This window comes from Gavia stellata, chromosome 4, assembly GCF_030936135.1.
Source record: "Gavia stellata isolate bGavSte3 chromosome 4, bGavSte3.hap2, whole genome shotgun sequence".
Lineage (NCBI taxonomy): Eukaryota > Metazoa > Chordata > Aves > Gaviiformes > Gaviidae > Gavia > Gavia stellata.
The window spans coordinates 22,611,935-22,630,836 of record NC_082597.1 but is presented as its reverse complement, the minus strand read 5'-3'; the positions used below and the strand labels follow the sequence as shown (position 1 = coordinate 22,630,836).

Below are 18,902 nucleotides of genomic sequence, written 5' to 3'. Positions count from 1 at the left end.
TATCTGGGATTTTTGCTAAGAAATGAGGAAAAATCTGTAGAAAAAGGCTCTAGACCTAAGTTTTTGACTAAAACTTGTCTGGCCTCATGATTATGTAAATGTAGAAGAGATTTTTTTAGGAAACACTAATTAAAACATGGAGATAAGAAGAAAATGGGATACAATTTACATTAATTTATGGAAAGTATTGTGTAAGATTAATTTGACTGATTTTTTATAAGCAATGAAAAGACAGAAAATTTAATCTGACTGAATTTCAGCATAGCATTTGATATAGTATGGCATGAGAAACTAAAAGAGGAATTGAGGAAGCTGGGAGCGAGAACAAGATTTGTATGGTAGATAATACCTAGCTGGAGGGCTAACTCGACTACTGTTGAACGGGGCTGTGCTAGTAGGAAGGTTATTTAAGGACCACACTTAGAGCAGTTCTTATATAAATGCTTTTGTCAATGACATGGGCATAAAAGGTGGGAACATGTTAATGAGATTTGCTGATAATACAGTTGAGAGGTGTAATCAAAATGGAAGAGGGTCCGGATAATTGGAAGAGACTAGAGATCTTCATATGTGAAATAACTAAGGGAGGATGAAGTGCAAGTTCATGCACTTGCTCTGATAAAAAGAATTCTTGCTGTAAAATGCAAAACCTCATTTAGAAATAACAGTGGAGGAAAAAAGATCTGGGTATAATAGTTCATCACAGGATGATTAAATTAACATGCTTACATGATGTAAATGTGAACAAACATCTAGAGGGTTAGATTGTGAACACAGGTCTAGAGGGTTAGATTATTCCAAGCTGACAGGAAAGTATGGGCAAGGTCTTCTTTGAAATACTGTAGGCAATTCTTGTATCCATATTCAAGAAAGATTAATTCAAATGGAAGGTGTACATAAAGAATCTAGAATGGTTGGGGAATGGAGAGACAGTCTTATAAAGAGGATTCAAAGAACAAGTTTTCGTTAGCCTGGTAAAACACATGCAAAGAGAAAATATGTTTGTTGTCTAAATACACATCAGAAGGGTCACTTACAAGGAAAAAGAACAGATTTTTTAAGCTAAAGCCATTCTTGCTGCAAGAATGAAGAGGGATAAACTTCATTCTGTAAATATATTCAGGATAGCTACAGATTTTTTTCTGATACTCTGAGAAGTGAGATTTTGGAATATCTTTCATAAAAAGGAATAAAAAGTCACCAAACCAATTTAAAATTATCTTGGTAAGATATAAAGATACTATGTGACCTAGTTTCTCAGTGAATTTTGGGGTAAGGTTTACCTTGTGGATTAAGATACCTAAATGTAGATGTCCAGATGCAGGTATCTACATTTGAATTAGCTGTCTAAACTCTTATAGTCAATGGAGATGTAGTTAATGCAGTCAGTTACTCAACTGACCAAATGTAGATGACTATTTTGGGATGTGCTGGCTGGCACTCTAGACTCCGCTGGCTGCATTGGCTAGATCTTCATATGGCTACTGTAATAGTAATTTGGGCATTTTAGTCACACTCCAATGTATACGTTGTAGGCATCTAAAATGACAGACCTTAATATGTGAATTGAACCGCAAGGTCTCTTCTATGCTTAGGGATTTTTTTTTATTCCACTCTGAAAGGTATGAGGTCACTGGAAAGATGTTATTCCTCTCAGCATATACACAGAGAATTCCACAATATGATTGCTGAGCAAACAGATGGGAATTATGAGTAGTAAAAACATTTGCACATGAAACTAAATAATTAGGGTATAGTAACAGCCATGCACATACACTTGCAGATTGGGTTAAGTGTTAGTCCTCAGATTTTAAGGCTACATCCTTTACCATAACAAAGGCCAGGAGATCTGGTATTATGCAATTACATATTTATGAGTGTATTTGTAGTGTTGCATTATGTCTTTTGATACCCCTAGAAAGTAATGACACTGTAAGAAACTTAATGAAAATCAGACTGGAAGACTTTCTAAATGAATTTGGGCTAAATATATGACTCAGAAATAGTAGGAATATAGCGCTAGAAGGGATCACCTTAGTTCATCAGCTCCAATCCCCCTAATGATGAACAATAATATAGATATCTAGTGCAAAACATCCTTTAAAAAAAGCTTTCTAATAAACATAGCATCTTTATCTTTGGTGGAAAGGTTTTCTGTCACATTCTGTCTGAAATGTTAAAAACTGGTGTATCTGAGAATCTATAGCTAATGGCCACTTTTTGGGTTGTAGGGTTGGCTGGCAATTCCAGATGCAAGGAGGATACAACTTTGCCCCTTTGAAAATGGCAAGTATTGTGTGATTACTCTTTATATGAGTGATTTTCAGCATCTCCAGTAGTATGTCACAATTTGAAATTCATCTAAGGTGAAAACCATACATTGCCAAACTTCAAGGAAATAGTTATATTGGTTTGTTATACTGTGGGTAGACGAAATAACTTACTTTCAGAACAAATTGTTCACCAAGTTTATGCCAATATAAACACTAAGTAACTTTCTAGTCATTTCCCACATTTTCTTAAGTCACACGCAAACTGGCTAGAAGGAAGAAAAGCCACTGAGGTCAGTTTTGAAATGCTGATGTGAGAAGAGGGCTTCAAGGAAAGATTTGAAGAAGGTGTACAACACCCAACTTAAAGGAGTAAACAGGGAGTTGAAAAAGAAGACAGTTAACTGCATATGGGAGTTCCCATACTTAATGGGAAATTATTCACACAGTTTTCCAGCAAAGTCAGAGTTTGGTCTGAGATGACAGCTGAAAAAGAAATTGTCATATTATGTAGGTCTTTAGTGAAGGTCTTACTAGGCAGATAGAAAAAAGCATAGCCTGAAAAAGTGTTTTAGTGTGTTAAGGCCAACATAAGTACAACAATATTTTTCCCCAGACTGTTCTAAGAAACCCATTAAGGGATTTTAGTATTTGATTTAAAAAAAAAAAACAAACATGAGAGAGAATAAAACCACCAACCCATAACAGCACATCCAAACTTCATTAAACTGCATACACATTCACTGTAATCCTTTCACATTCTTGCAGGACCGATACAATTGTGTTAAAATGGAAGCAATTTCCTCTTTAGTTAGCCCAGTCTTCATTTCTGATTTATTTTATTGTGGCAGAATATAGTGTTTGTGACACTATAATTCCTCTGTAGCAGTTTGACTAAATAAAAAGGTATTTTTTTCTCTGTTTATGCAATAGAGAGCACTTACAGGAATGCTCAAGCTCAGTCTGTAGCTATGTCTATGTCTATGTCATGTAGTCAGATCTGGTTTTAAGGTCATCAAAGCAAAGCCTGTTGGCCATCTGCAGTATGAAGTCCTAACCTCTATTCCTAGTAGCTGTTCAGCCTGAGGCTGGGTCTCAGGTTCTTTTCTTCCAAATTTTCTCCTATCTCTACCTATTTCCTGTGCTTGGGATGGTTATTCTTTGCAAGTGCAGGAAATTTGGCTCATGAATCCCATGATTCCTTCCTTCCTTCCTTCTGTATTCTGCTTCTTTTCCTTCCCCTCCTACTTCAGTCATTCTCCTCTCTGATGCCATTGAATCAGGACTATGGGTATAGCTGAAGCATAGGTTACAAAGCTTTATGAAGTCAGAGGAAAGGCAGTATGTGCTTTGGCACGCTGAAGCTCTTGAAGCTTATTTCTGTCCATTTAGGAAGCTCCAATGGACAATTACAATTGAAAACTTATCTTATAGCTTTGATAAGGAAGTGAATATGGGAAATACTGTTTTACAGCTATACTTTTCGTTTACTCAACTATCAGGAATCTCAAGCAATTTTTCAGACTCTAGCACCCAGCTATTTAAGCATGTAAGGAGCTCCAGCTTTTGAGCCACATTTTTTTCTTTCTAAATCTTTCTTTTTGCTAACTGACAGCTCTGTTTGCTGGAATATCTAAAGTAGATTGGTTCTTATTGTTGATGTAATAAAGTTGGGATTATCAATTTAGTTCTGTGGTAGGAGGTAATAATTAACAGTTGTGTATCAGAAAGAAGCTCCTCTACGTAATAACTCTTTTGGGCTGATGTAACTAAGAGAAGAAAAAAAGGAAAAAATAATGTCTATTGGTTACTAAACAATGTAATTATATGAGACTGAAGATGAATGAGCATCTTTATTATGATGTAAATAAGTAGATGCCACAAAGGAGTACAAGGTAATAAGTCAATGAGCAGGCCTGGAAACAAACCTGAAAAGTCTTAATTGTGGTGCATTTCTCTTAACTCTTAGGATTGCACTTACATTATAGCTACATTATTACAGACTCCTATAACATTCAAAACATAGCTGTGAAAACTGTCAGAACTGTTGGGACCCAGGACTTTGCAGTAGGTTAAATATTCTCTAAACATTAGCTTTATAGTACATGTCCATTTCTTAAAAACAGCATTTTTAAAAAAGAATCAAAATTTCCAGCATTTTTTAAAAACAGAATAAAAATTTCCACTTCATAGAAAGTTTCAATATTTTGATCTATATGCATTGGGACACAAAGTTAAGACAGCAAGAGGCTTGGCAGAATTAAAGGGACTGGAAGGTTTCTATTAGAAAATATCAAAAGGTTTTATTTCAGGACATTTCTGAGGGAAGCAATACCAATAGGAATTGTTGTTATGCTTGATGGGAGTTGAATTTGGACACCTGTATTTCCATTCTTTGATGTAGACTGTGCTTCTTCACTTTGCTACATTTTCTAGTCATGGGTATTGTTTGTTCACTCCTCTCGAACATCCATCTGGCCACGTTTTCAAGTTATTGCTTCACAAAGAGTTGCAGAAATGTATTTTTCTCCTATTTCTGACTTTTAGGCAAATATAAAACTTTCCAAATTACTTCTTGGAGTATGAACTGAAATATAAGTTTGAATTTCATGCTGGAAAGTCTCTCATCCACATGCAGCTAAATGGAAAAGCAAGTCAGTACAAAGTGACAAATTTGACCAATCAAGTAAATAAGACAGCTTTTATTTTATAATAGTGCCTATTTAAGATATCCCCAAATATATGTTGACTAGCTCTGAAATTACGGTATGCCCAGTATACATAGAAAGAAGGTTTATATAAATGCTGTAGAAAAATTGTTTGCTGTGAATTACTTGCACAGCTTTGTTTACTGTTGGAGTTCTTGATACTCAGCTAAAGGCTTGAATTTATCTTGTTACATATACATTGTATGTATATAAGTCCTACACAAGACACACAGAGTCTGAATCTCCAATACCATGACCTCTAGTCACTAATGTATGGATTAATTCCAATTTACCATAAACAGTTAACTGAAGGTCTTGGTTAGGAATTTACTTGTGTTACACTCCCCCTGTGATTGATGGGCAGTGAATGCACTTCAAGTGCAGCCTACTTAAGAGCCGAGGCATCATTCCCTGGTGATGCCTATCTATCACCATAATGGGAGACTGGTAAGGCTAAGCTCTCAGGTTGAGTGCCTCTGGTAAATGCCAACACTTTGGTGGGATGAATTCAAGTTTTACACTGTTATAATGTGAAACACTGCAGTTCTGATTGGTGAAAACGACAAGGAAATGGAATCACAGAATTACAGAATCACAGAATCATTAAGGTTGGAAAAGACCTGTAAGATCATCAAGTCCAACCATCAACCCAACACCACCATGGCCACTAAACCATGTCCCACAATGCCACGTCCACATGTTCCTTGAACACCTCCAGTGAGGGTGACTCCACCATCTCCCTGGGCAGCCTGTTCCAATGCTTCACCACTCTCTCAGTAAAGAAATTTTTCCTAATATCCAGCCTAAACCTTCCCTGGTGCAACTTGAGGCCATTTCCTCAAAAAAAAAGGAAAAGCAATGCTTTTGGTTTTAAGCACATATATAGGTACCAGATTTATGAACAATTTTGATTCATTTTTAGACATATTGAATAATGTTTCCACTCTTTGTGCACAGATACGGAGGTGCTATGGGATAACATTGTTTACAACCCAGCAACACAAACCCTAGCTTGGGAGCCAGCCTGTCCTGTGCTTGTCATGGTCAACCTATGCAGGTTAATGAAGTCTAACGACCACTGTGAAGATATACAAAACTCTTCCAAAAATTCTCCTGAGAAAGTAAGAGCTATGCAGATTTATTCAAACTGTGAGATTAAAGGCCATGACCAAAGGCATAATGTGAAGAGCTAGACTTTGGAATAAGAGCAGTTGCAAATTCCTCTCTTTGCTGATACTTTAAACTATTCATAATCACAGTTTGTTCTTGTACACTAACCACATGATTTATTCAAAGAGCTCATATTGACTGACTCACTATTAAGAAATAAAAAGTGGAGATGACTGTGAAGCTAGTAATGTTTGCTAAATTGCTTGGTGTAAATAGGGTCTGCTTTTCATTTATACTAAAGGTATGATTCATCTGCCCTGACTTTGCTGTCTAAAAGATAGGTGTTCAAGTCTACGCTACTCATCTCATAATTCCCTTTAAAGTAAGTAAATGAAACAGACATATTGAGACCACAACTCTTGTCATCTGAAGACAGGCATATAAGAAAGGTTGGGAGGATTTCTCTCTGAAGATGGGAAGGATTTCTTTCTCTTCACTGACTATGACAAGAGTCTATTGTGATTAGATCACATTTGGATATTTAAGATTTAGACAGCCAAAATGTGAGTGAGATGAAGCTAAATCTCTTTAAATCTTACTGGAGACATAACAGTACCTTGGTAGGGCATGATTGTTTTGTACTCTATTCAAGTCTCTTTGAAGTGCCTTCCTCAAACTGGTCTAATGTCTTGAAATTGTGGGTGTTGAAATATCAGATTCCTCCGTTCTTCCAGCACTTATGTTCTAAAATTGAAAAGAGTTTTCATTGCATGTATTTTGAACTGCTTAATACTTCAATGTGAAGTCTCACGATGCTGAATGCACTGGATTTATGAGGTTGGTTAGAATTCTGGCTTTCATCTTGAAAAGTAGGTTTCAGGCTTTCCTGATTGTGGAGAGAAGCTGGTAAGCTTGAGGTAACGACTGAAAAGGCAAATAAAATCAAATACAAATTGTTAATTTTTGAAACTTTATGAGTATTATTTTGATGACATGATTTTGAGGGGCTGACTCAAGACTGTTGAATTCTTTTTTGATTAGGAACTCCTGGCCAAATGTTTAGTGATTGTTCAGCTTCACCATTTTATGGGTTTCAACAAAGCTTTGATTTTGCAAACCCAAATATATTTCATTTTATAAATGTGAGTGGTCCCTATGGGATTCATCATCTGCTGACAACAAGCACAACTCATTGCTTGCAGGAAAGAAAAAGGCAAGGAAAAAAAAAAAAAACAAAAAAAAGAGAAAGAAGCCTAAAATGAGGTTTGGCTGGTAATGGTCATATCTATTACCCAGAACACAATCCAAGATTAGTTTATTACAGATGATGAATGTTTTCCTGTATTTATTAATACTCATGAACAGGATGAATTTTCCCTTTTTCCTAATTAATTCTAAAAGATTTGATATTGAATTTGGTCCATTTCTTGTACTGTAGCCCTGAAGAACATCTCTATAGTGTGCTGGAGACTACTGCAGAGATTTCTCACATAGTGCCAGCTCTGCCAGTAAATCTACACAATGCTGCACACTCTAACACCATGCACATGTACCGACTTAGGCCCAAAAGCTACATAACTCTTCTCTCTAATTAGGGTGGGGTTTTCTCTGTCGATGACAATGTGCTGTCTCCATATCTGAGTGGATGCTGACAGAACTACCTTCTGTGACCCCATTGTAGACATACCCGAGAATACCCATTGTGTTCTGCTCAAAAAAGTTACAGGAAATAGGTGTCGCTTTGGTCATGATGCCATGTGTTGTGTGTAGGGTCCATTGTGCTCAGTCACTTGAGCAACAGTGTTTATTTAAGTAAGATCACTTATATGGGTAGTAATTGTTTATATGAGGCAAGACTTTTTATGCTGAAGTCTGTGGTGGGTAAACAGTTGTTAATCAAGAAAGCAACATTTTGTAGGTCACTTAAGTGGATGTCTAAAATTCAGTCTACGTTTAAGGCTTTTCTGGAATAGGGATATGGAAAATTGAAAAATTTCTGAACTGAAGGTGGAACAACACTTTTGGGTGTGTATTTAAATGTTCTGCTGAGTTGTTGATGAGTGGTAAACAAGGGACTGAAACAAAACGACTGTGTAATCAGAATTTTGTACACAAACTACCATAGAATCAATTAATTTAGCTCTAATGGGTCAGACTGACTATAAAAAATGCTACATGTTACAGATAAAAAGAAGCAAATTATTCAGTAATCCAAAGTAGTGGTTGTTTCTATTCTTACTATTTTATGTGATTAACTTCCTAGGATGTTTATAAAGTAAACAAACCTGTTCCCTTCTCAGTAATCAAACCACGCAAATTTTGCGGAATGGATTTTGTGAAATTAGTTAATGAAACTAGCTAATGCTGAGTGCTGTCTTTTCAAGCAGGTTAAATATTCTCGTGTGGACACTCACCCGAGACTTTGCATGAAGGTAAAGGGATTTCTTTGTAAAACACCTATTAACTGCTCTCTTTCTGTCAGCTCTAAAAAAATAGAGTTGCTAGTGTTCTTTAGGATCAATATTTTGTTTCATAGCTCTGATGAATAGGAAGTAAGAATGAATGAAATCTGAAAGATTAGATTAAAAGGAGGTTCTTTGGAAGTGCAGCAGCGATGACAGGACACAGGTCAGATTGGGCCCTCTGTTTTTTCTGCTTAAGAAAAACAGGAAAAATGGTTTAGGTCAATGCAAACTCCAAAGCATGCACTAAACTTAACATATAAAGTTTTCCATATTAAACATTTGGTAATAAAATTGATTGATACACTACATTTACTGGATTACCTTTTTTTAATTCCAGTTGAGAAATGAATGCTAAATGCTTTGAAGTCAGTGGAACGACATGTTTCTGTAAAATAAGCATGTGCATAAATATCTTAGACCTAATTTAAATCAAGGGTTGGAAGATACCATAGACGAGGAAAGCTGTGAATTCACCTTCTGCAACTTTCTGGAATGCACTGGTCATCTCTGGTTGAATCTGTAGCCACAGATGGAAATTGAAAAAACAGTTGTCCTAACAGATTTCTCTGCTTTCAGTTTACAACCAAGCAAGGCTCTTGGGTTAAATGTCCATTTGCTCATGGAGAATTTCCAGGTAAATATACTTTTTAAATTACATAATATTAAATTGTGAAAAATATTTAAATCAGTTACTAGATATGAGCCTTTTTCAGTAAGCAAGTGAGATATGTTCACATCATTGTAGCTTGTAAATTACGGCAAAAAGATTTGTCAGCTTGCTACTTCTATGTATCCTCAGTAGATCAAGTGTTTATTGGTGTAAAAAGTAACTTGTGGGACTCAGAGTAATTACTTGCATATCATTTGATGGCACTTAACTAATTAAAAAGACATTTATTTTAAATATAACAATTTATAAGGTAATATATGGTCCTTGTACATCTAAAAGTAAGTCTTTTCCCTAATATCAGCTTGGAAAATGAGAACTGCTGCAGTTGCAGAACAAATACAAGTTTTCTTCACATCCCAAACCAAGGCACAGTTCTCAGTGCTTGTGTGTAACAGGACGCAGCTGGCCTCATGTGAATCTGTTGGGATGCACCATTCAGTCTCTGTGGTTTGTATATATTATTTCTTAAACATTGTAAGACTTTTAAGCATATCTAACTGCATTCATTTATTATTCCATTTATCACTTTGCAGCTTGAAAGCATTAATAAACCCATGCATGTACATATTGGAACAATTACTGGAACATTTTTAATGCATGTAGTTCTCATTCTGATCTCACACTGAAGCAAGAAATAAATAAGGATCCTGAAGACAAATGAGTCACATCAAAGGAAGTGACTATTGCGTGGAACCTTAATATTCTTTTAACATTTTTTTGTGGTGTAGTATTTCTATTATGTGTATAGCAAATATTAGTATCAGTTAGTGCTAGTATTTCATATATGGGTCACTGATACAGCTGACCTGGCAAATCTCACATCATGAAATGTAAGACTTGAGGTATAAATCCATGATGATCTTGAGCCACTCTAAATCTCACAGCTGCCAAAACAAACTCAACACACAAAAAAGGTAAGTTTTCAGCCAAATTAGCTTTTTGAGCTGGCTGACTGTGTGACTACACAACTGCTTCTTCCAGCAAAGTGGGGGAGAGAGGGAAAAGATTATGGGAGGGTGAGATTTCTGTTTCAGGCAGCATCTAGTCATGAAATGAGAGCCTTATTCCTCTCTTGCAACTAAGCCTGTATCTCACACATTTTCAATGCAGCACTGTGGCTTACCCTTGCCCTTCAACCCTGCCTACCAGAGTTACCTTTGTTGGCCTGACCTGTGATCTACTGAGAGGTACATCTGGAAAGTGGGGTCAAAGAGCAGAAGAGTAGCCATAGCATTATTTTTCAGATAGGAGAATATTAGCAGGACAGGTCCTAGGAGCTGCTAGGACCACTATGCTGAAAGGCATCCTGCTGGTACAGCAGCCAGCTCCTCAGTAGTCTTACATCCACCCCTAAATGTGTGCTCCTGCTGTCTGCTCCACTGACCAGGTATATGAGATATCATATGATGGATTTTGAGAAAGCTGAGAAATCCAGATGTTGTGATTTCTACTGTTATTCCTGACTGTGCCCATAGACTTTACTCTGCTGTAGGGGGATGTGCCTTAGGTCACACCTTTTTAGGATATATTCCAGCTGTACTTCTTTCTTTGCCACTGTATGCAGGTACATGCTGCAACTGTGACTTTTTCAAATACCTCTGATGCTTTCAGTGTGCAGGATGCACATACCAGGGGACAGCTGACAAGCAGGCAGCTATGAATAAGGACTTCTTAAACTCAAAGGGGTGGACGCTGTAAGCTGAATTTATTTTATAATGAATCAGTTTAGGTCTTTATTATATCTCTGGTGCTGAATGTAACAGGGCAGTTGTTAAAAGCAGAGTTTCCCAACTCAGCTTTGCTGCTCAAGCTGAGGACATGCTTAGGCAGAACATGATAACTGCTCCTGCAGGAGATCCCAGAGCTGAATAATCACAGGGAATGGCCTGGGAAAAAACAGCTATCCTAATCAACAGAGACCACAGAGGGCATTGGTGGCGCTATCAAGAGTCTGTTCTAATGGGGCAAGGTATCTGGGGAAATGCTGCATTACCAGCAGAGATGGAGATCTGTACGGTAGAAGAGTTGTCAAACACTATGTTCAGTGAACACTTAGAGTGGCACTTCCCTTCAACCGGCTTATTTCATGTGAAATTTGTGGAGTTTGGACTTTCTGGTTTTAAAGGTTCCATGTGTGAATTGCGAAGTAAGAAGGGTAATAGTGGAGCACCAATAAATCACAGCTAGGTATTGAAGTGTGTGTTTCATGAAGGGCACTGATGCATTTAAAAATGCTGTTTTCTTCCCTCTGGTACAAAGCTGTTATGTCCTCTGCTACTGTTACAGAATGAGAGCCCACATAAATTACATACAGTTCCTGTCTCAACACCATGAGCAATATACACAGAGTTTTCATCAAGACTTATCTCTGTATTCCCAGAAACCAAAGTTCATTCTCTACCTAGTAATCCCTGTTCAGTCGAGCTTGGAAAAGAACATATTCACCTAATTTGCCCAAAATTATTTTAGGAGTTTGCCACACTAAAGAAAGCAGTTTAGGATTCATAGCTATCAGTGGAGTAACTAACATTATTTTGAGGACAAACCATAAACAATCAAACGTTAAGTGTCAGACCAGTCATTTAGGACAATTTTATCCTAAGGCTGAACTTGTTCTCAGCATACAATGTGATGGGAAGTCCAGAAGAACTGTAAAGAAAGGGTCATTCCTTCAACTCATGTACACCAGGGAAAAGAAGTGAAGGTGCTCATTTGCTAACATGGTGTGAGCAGCTACAGCCTCCCTCTGTGACCTGCCTTATGATGCTTCATAAAATACAGGAACATTAGCCCTCTTCCTGTGCTGCCCAAATTATGCTTGGCAAAACTACACCAGCTGCTTATGGTCATTGAGATCTGGGGATATCTCTGAAAATAAATAACCTCCATAATGATTACATACTTTGTTAATTTTCTGACACAGTAGAACATGTAGCATTATTGGCAAACAAACCAAAGAGCTGGAGAGTCACAATATATTTTCATTGTTCCAGGGTATGGAAAATCATAGTTTTCAATTTTTTTTTCTTTTCATTAGGGAGATTCTGTATCAATCACTATGTCACGGGAAATGTGTAGGTCAACAATTTGCATTCAGGTATGTGTCTTGATTTTGCCAGGTACTCTGTAGAAAATAAACAAATCATAAAAAAAAAAAAAAAGAAAAAAGAAGAAAGAAAACCATCAGGCACTCTCGCTGCTTTGTCCTCCCAGCCAAATCTGATTACTGTGTGAATGGAGTTAGCAAAGAGCATTATTTATAGCTTGATGTGCTGCCGCCACCTCTTGTTGAGATGACATTAATTAACAGAGAAGTTGCTCTCCATGATCTTGCTCCTTTGTCAGTGGCAGATAAAGGGATATCATCAGGAAATTGCTAATCCTGTCTTTATATGTTCCTTTGTAATAAAAAATTCCAAGGTATCAAAAGATCCAGGTAAATCATAGACGAATTTTTCAAAAATTAACATTAGCTGGAAAAGGTTAGGCAGATAGCAAACAGCACAGTAAGTGCATAGTATGCTAGAATTAGCACTCCTGAAAGCAGAGCTGAGCAAATTATTTCTGACATTTTTGTGCACTATTTCCGTAGATGAATTTATTAAGACAACATTAATAGAAAATGAGCATGAAGCTGATAGATTTATTCCTCTCTGGAGTTAGTGTTCTCAGCAAACTCCGGAACAAGGGATACTGACAGCCGGAGCTGCGAGGCTCCAGCACCTGCCCTGGAAGGCCCTTGTCAGCCTCACTTTCTGCTGCTAGGAAGAAAGGGGCAAGATGAAAGTGAGACTGGCAAGAGCCTTCTGGGTAATGAGAGTTGTTCTTCTTTCCCTAGTGAAAAATCAGATTTGGTGGTAAAATTGATGTTTTCCTGCATAAATAATTTATTTTGTAAATGAGACATTATCTGTCAGAATACAGTTGTGTCCCCCCCAAAAAAAATCTGATTAGCTTTATCATTTAGAAACTTTATCATTCAGAAACTTAAAAGTGATTGCAACTCACTAAATATACAGTAGACCAGCAACCTCCATATGCATTTATTTAAAAACAGATTAAAAAATGCAGTCACTTGAGTAAACTAATAAAACAATCTCATTTTGTCAACACAAGTGTTTAGTAACAGTTCTGCTGAAAGGGGAATAAGCCTCAATTCTTTCTTTTAAAAGGGTTGGAGGACAGATGTAGATTATTCAGTTCCACTGCAGATCTGTGATATCCACTGTGGTAAGTATGAACAATAACAACAGAAGAATTAGGTCTTGACTGTACAGAAGAGAGCATCTCAGGTGAAGTGTGTTTTCATTGGGAAACTGAGGTGGGATTCACCTGACTGAATGCAGATGTCTGCATTTGAGCTAGATAATGCTCAGCTTCCTTTATAGACAATGGACTCATACACCTCAACTAGCTTTTAATTAGCTACTGCAAGGGCAACTTTTGTGGCTGCCTGTTTTCTCTGCTTCCTGGGTGAATTTCCCATCCTACACTAAGATCTGCATGCCACACCTATATTTGCCTTGCTGACAGTACGTGAGGTAACTAGTTAAAAGCAATCCTTGGTAAGTAGGCACACAGTACTGTCATTGTAGTGATTGCAGCAGAGCCCTACTGTTAATTCCCCACCTCTGCAAATGGGACAGTAGTACTACCCTCCACTGCAGAAGTATGGTGAGGATATTATTATGACAATTTGAGGTACACTCAGATATGCTCATGGAGTCAGAATATTCTGAAATCTCCAAGCCCTGAAAGTAAGGCATTGTAGAAGTTAGTGAGTTCAGAGTGAACTAAGGCTGTGGGGTTTACAGTGAAGAGCACAGGAGTGGGTTGACTAGTTTAGAACTAAAAAGTCTAAAAGGAGTCAAGCTGAGAGAAGGCTCAATCTGTGCATTGCCAAAAACACCTCCTCAAACCCATCCAAACAAACATCGTCCCCTCCCAGTTCATTGTAAACATAGTGATTCCTATGACAGATTTTCTCTGTTGTCTAAAAATACCTGTCAGTTAACTATAGCTTCAGATTTGGAAGCCTCATACTAAAAAGGAGGGGGCTTGAATTTGTAGTCTAAATGTAGTTCTCTGTGCAAGCACTTGCATAATGCTAGTTCAGGTTTCTTCTCCACTTAAAAACTCATAACAGGCTGACTCTAGGTGAATCAATTAAATAGTCAGAGTGTTATGATTCATGTAGTCTGGATGCATTTTCCTTATTCATATTTTCCTTTTAACAAATTTGAATGGTATGACGAAAACATGTAAAATAATGAAAGGCTCCAGAGATGACAGTCTGGGAATTTCACTTTGCCTTATGGTAGAAGAGAATGGGTCTGTGCATTAAATGAAAATGGTGAAACACCGAAAACTGAGTAAAGAACCTTTTGGGCACTGTATTTGATTTAAATGTGGAACTTTTTGTCACAAGTTTTTGTTCTGATCAAGAATTTGTGGAGATTCAGAAAAAAATCTGAGAAACTGTGCGCATATCAGGAATATACAAACTGTAATATGTGATCAGTATGTTTGTTGTATAGAGGATATTAACCTCATGCTTCATGGATTCTGCCATACTTTATATTTTTGGGATAATGCAGTCTACATTAGTGGGTGGATAATTCTGCCAGCTGACCAGGAGGGTGTTCCCAAAACCTCCCTCTAAGGTAGATTGTACAGGTCAATGTCAGAGATGGAACACTGAACTAGGTGGGTTCAACTCATTGCTGTAATTCCTGTGTTCTTAATTACTCCTCAGGAGCCATCAACTGCTTGTCATGTGTAAGATTTTTAATGTAACAGTAATAGCATTACTACTAAGGTCTTTTGTATTCTTAAATGCTTATTTTCTATAACAAAGATATTTTCTCAAGCACTAGCTTTTCAAAATCAGGAGATGATGAAAGTTTCTTAAAGACAATGTCATAGAGGGTGATTAATTCTTACACTGGGATGTATAGTGTTTGAACCTAAGATGTTAAGAAAAACAATCTACATAAAGGTGAAGAGGCTATTAAAACTAAGATTTTTCCATAGTTTGTGACAATTTGGATTATACAAAATGTCAAACTGAATGAGAAATTATCTCATAACGGTATAGTGAAAGTAACAAAAAAACCCCCCCAAACTGCATATATCTTTGTAAAATAGAAATTTACATTGTTAAGTATCACTGTTAAAGATACCAAGCAGCTCCAAAAGAGCCATGATGTTATTAACATGTATTTTGTTACTCAAAACCAAGGTTCCAGTGATGACGGTATCTATTATAAAAAAATCAGTGTAGCTAACTGTCAGGAAGGCTACTCTCTTTCCCGATGCAAGAGGAATTTTCTGGCATGTGGAAAGCATTATACTGCAATGCATTGCGTTTTTCACCTATTAAAAAAGAAACTTATCTGAATGAAACAGTAACCCAAACCAGTTAATTTGAGAATAAATATGTGAACCATAATGAAAACAAAATGGCAACCTACATTTGAACTTGTTTCTTCAGATTTTCGTGGTCAGACATACGGTGATGGAAACCCAGCAAAGGGCATGACACACAGGTATCCATCCAATGTATAGTTTAAAACTTCTTTGAGAGTTGATAGAGTTGTTAATCCTGAAAGCATATTATTGGCTACTCTAAGGAACAGAAGCAATGTCTGAGTGAATTTTATACTAGCCAGCAGGAATATCAGGTTCCTATCTCTCCCCTTTCCTTGTCCCCACTGAAGACATCTCTTACTCCTGTGCTCACTCTCCTCTTGCTCTCTCTCTATTGCACCACAGTGCAGTCTGGCTTCAGAGGTAGCTGCCTTGCTGCCAAAGAGAGAGGACAAAGGGAGACAAATAATCAGGGGAAGTGAGAAGTTTGTAAAGTAACAAGATAACCTTCAAGAGCCTTGGAACAATCTCAGATTTGCTGAGCATGACATTCACATTATTAGCACCTGCCCTCTGCTTTCTCCCTGACATTGCTTGGCAGATCAGTCCCCTCTGTGCTCTCACTCATTAGACATGTCTGCTCAGCTGTTCCAGTGGTTCTTTTCATTCCCACAGCCCTTTGCAAAACACCTATTCCTAAGTTGTAAACAAATCAGTAATTAATGCAGCCCATGGATGTATGATTTGGTAGACCCTGAGCTGTTAAAAAAGCTCTTCCCTTAAGGATACCCTTTCAGAGGCAACCAAGAATAGTGGGAGCAACCTAGAACTCCAGAGAGAGTAGAGATACTCTGAAAAGCCCTTGTTCAAAGATGGGAAAAATAGGCAGCCTTGCAGAAGTTATGCAAGTCATGTGGTTGGGAAGGCGCTACCATCTTTGCTTTGAGGCAGTCTTTGGCCTTTCCCTTGTCAGAAGATACCATTCAGAATAAAGTATCTTAGTTTTATTCATTTGTTCATATGAGTGCTGTCTGGACTGCGACAGTCAAGTCCACAAGCTGTAGACAAATGTTTAGATTTGTTATTTAACTCCAACTATATATGGATGCAATGAACTCTCTCACACTTCAGAGAAAAAAAAGCCAATCTTCTTTCCTCTTCTGTTTTTTCCCTAGAATGAAGAGTGTGCATTCCTTGCATTGAATTTAACAACACATTTTACAGGTCCTTAGCATCTTCTCAACATCAAGTTGTATTTTGGTGTAACTTGCAAACCTTGTCTAACTGGTCATCTCTCATGTTAGTAGTTCTGCTAATTACTGTGAGATTATTCTCATGAGCGAAGAATTTAGCAAGTTAAGCCTATTCTAACATGTCCAAAAGAAGCTGGATTACGATTCCTCATTTCCCAGTATTTCAGAACAAAAAATGTCTTCGATCACTTAGGGAATCAGGTTCACATTTTCCTTCTAAATTAATATTTATATACAATATGCTATAAATGAGTACTTTCATAGTACCTTGTGTACCTATATAACAAGTATTTCAGATTTTCTTATTTGTAATCTTTGTTTTTAAAACATGAACAAAAGTTTTAGAGAAATGAAGAATGGAGGAAGTTTTCTCAGCTTTGTTACATTATCCTTCTTTGTAATATCCTTTGTTTTCTGATGCCATTCTGATGATCTCACCATGACAGACCATATTCCTTAAATATATCTAACAACTGCTTTCTGTGTTTGCATTTGTATTTGACTTGGAGATAACTTTCCTATTTTTCTGAGGAGGTACATGTCTTTGGTTTGATAGCTATTTAAAACTGTCATGTGGAAATCCAGCCTAGAAGCAAACAGTTTAGTGGAAAGGATTGAAGTATTTTTTTTCCTTTATATCAGTATTTATACTCAATTGTTGAGAATAATATTACATACTGTACTGATTATCAAACATTTGGCCTTTATTTCACTGAATACTCCTGTCAAACATCCTTACATCCTGTTGTGTAACAAGGAAATAAAGTCAACTAAAAGATGATTAATAACAAATCCTGAAACCATGTGGAATTGCTCATGTGGAATCAGGAATATGGGTGGGGAGTGAGGGTCTGGAACACGAAGTTGATCAATAAAAAATATTTTCCATCTGAATGTGTTTTTTTGTTTCAAGACTTTCAAAGAGCAATTTACAGGAGACAAATATGGTGTAAGAGATGTATCTGCTCTGTTGAAACACAAGGTTTTTGATGTGCCCTGAAGAGGACAAATTCTGCTTGGCTCCTTTGATATCAACACTTCAGGGTGTAGACTGAATATCTATTAGATATATTTTATTCCAAGCAGTGCTACAGCTCCAAAAGCAGAGGTGGCGAGGCAGCTTTCCTAATGCATTTATTTACTTGCTTTGGCTGTGAAATAGAAGCACTGATCTATTCAGACATCTGCTTTTCCTTTAATACCCTCCAGACTGCAGCCAGAAAGACATTACTCTCTTCACTTTCCTCCAGTGGAAAAGTCTTTTCTGTAGGAAAGGTTGATTTGTACAGTGTGCTTTTTATTGCAGCGTAGTCTTAAGATCAACTTTTTGAATATGTCCTCAAACTGAAAATGAATTAAGTGTTTACAGCTGAACTCAATGATCTTAAAGGTCTTTTCCAACATAAATGATTCTATGATTCTGTGATGTAAAATTATACAGTTGTCGCAGGATCTGAAAACCTAAGTGTAGCTAAGACAGGTATTTCCCAGGCATATTTCATTCTGCTTGGATACTTGTTTTAGAGAGAGCCTAGACAACTTAGCCTAAATGCTTACCATTAAGACATTCCTGCTTATGACAATGTTTGCAAACAATCCCTAATATATTTCCATACTTTGGCTCAGGTCTGCCTGTTTGCATTTGTGTACTGAGAAAAATTGCTGGTAGCTTTTCTGCTTGACTCGCAAGCTGTCCTCTTTCTAATACACTACTTCAGGTAAACATTTCCTTTTCTGATTACAAAATTTGTGCTCCACCTGAGACCAGATCTTCCCACCCTCTCAGATAGTGGCTGGACCACCCTATACAGGTAATGCACTGGAAGGAGTTCCACTCAGGTGGTGCCTTCTCTAGAGAAGTTAGAGTTCTGCATTACTAAGCTACCAGACACTACAGTCCTTGTGACATTACAGCTGCAAAAATAAAGTTTTTTTTTTCTTTTTCACAAAGTGTTTTAAACATTGGTAGGTCAATCCTGAAAGGAGAAGGTATGAGAATCTTTGCCAACTCTAAAAGTATTAATTTCACTCCGCTGACCCCTGAAATTTTTTCTTTT

At 37.1% G+C, this 18,902-nt stretch overlaps 1 protein-coding gene across 1 annotated transcript in view; it reads left to right on the top strand.

The window, feature by feature from the left end:
- Positions 1–16,795, top strand: part of IL17REL (interleukin 17 receptor E like) — a 46,984-nt gene extending 30,189 nt beyond the window's left edge. The window contains exons 9-17 of the mRNA XM_059817208.1: positions 2,232–2,286; positions 5,936–6,099; positions 8,473–8,520; positions 9,130–9,187; positions 9,525–9,670; positions 12,261–12,320; positions 13,396–13,453; positions 15,717–15,771; positions 16,768–16,795. Coding sequence (XP_059673191.1) covers positions 2,232–2,286; positions 5,936–6,099; positions 8,473–8,520; positions 9,130–9,187; positions 9,525–9,670; positions 12,261–12,320; positions 13,396–13,453; positions 15,717–15,771; positions 16,768–16,795 — 672 coding nt within the window. The remainder of the gene's footprint in view (positions 1–2,231; positions 2,287–5,935; positions 6,100–8,472; positions 8,521–9,129; positions 9,188–9,524; positions 9,671–12,260; positions 12,321–13,395; positions 13,454–15,716; positions 15,772–16,767) is intronic.
- The last annotated feature ends 2,107 nt before the right edge of the window (positions 16,796–18,902 follow it).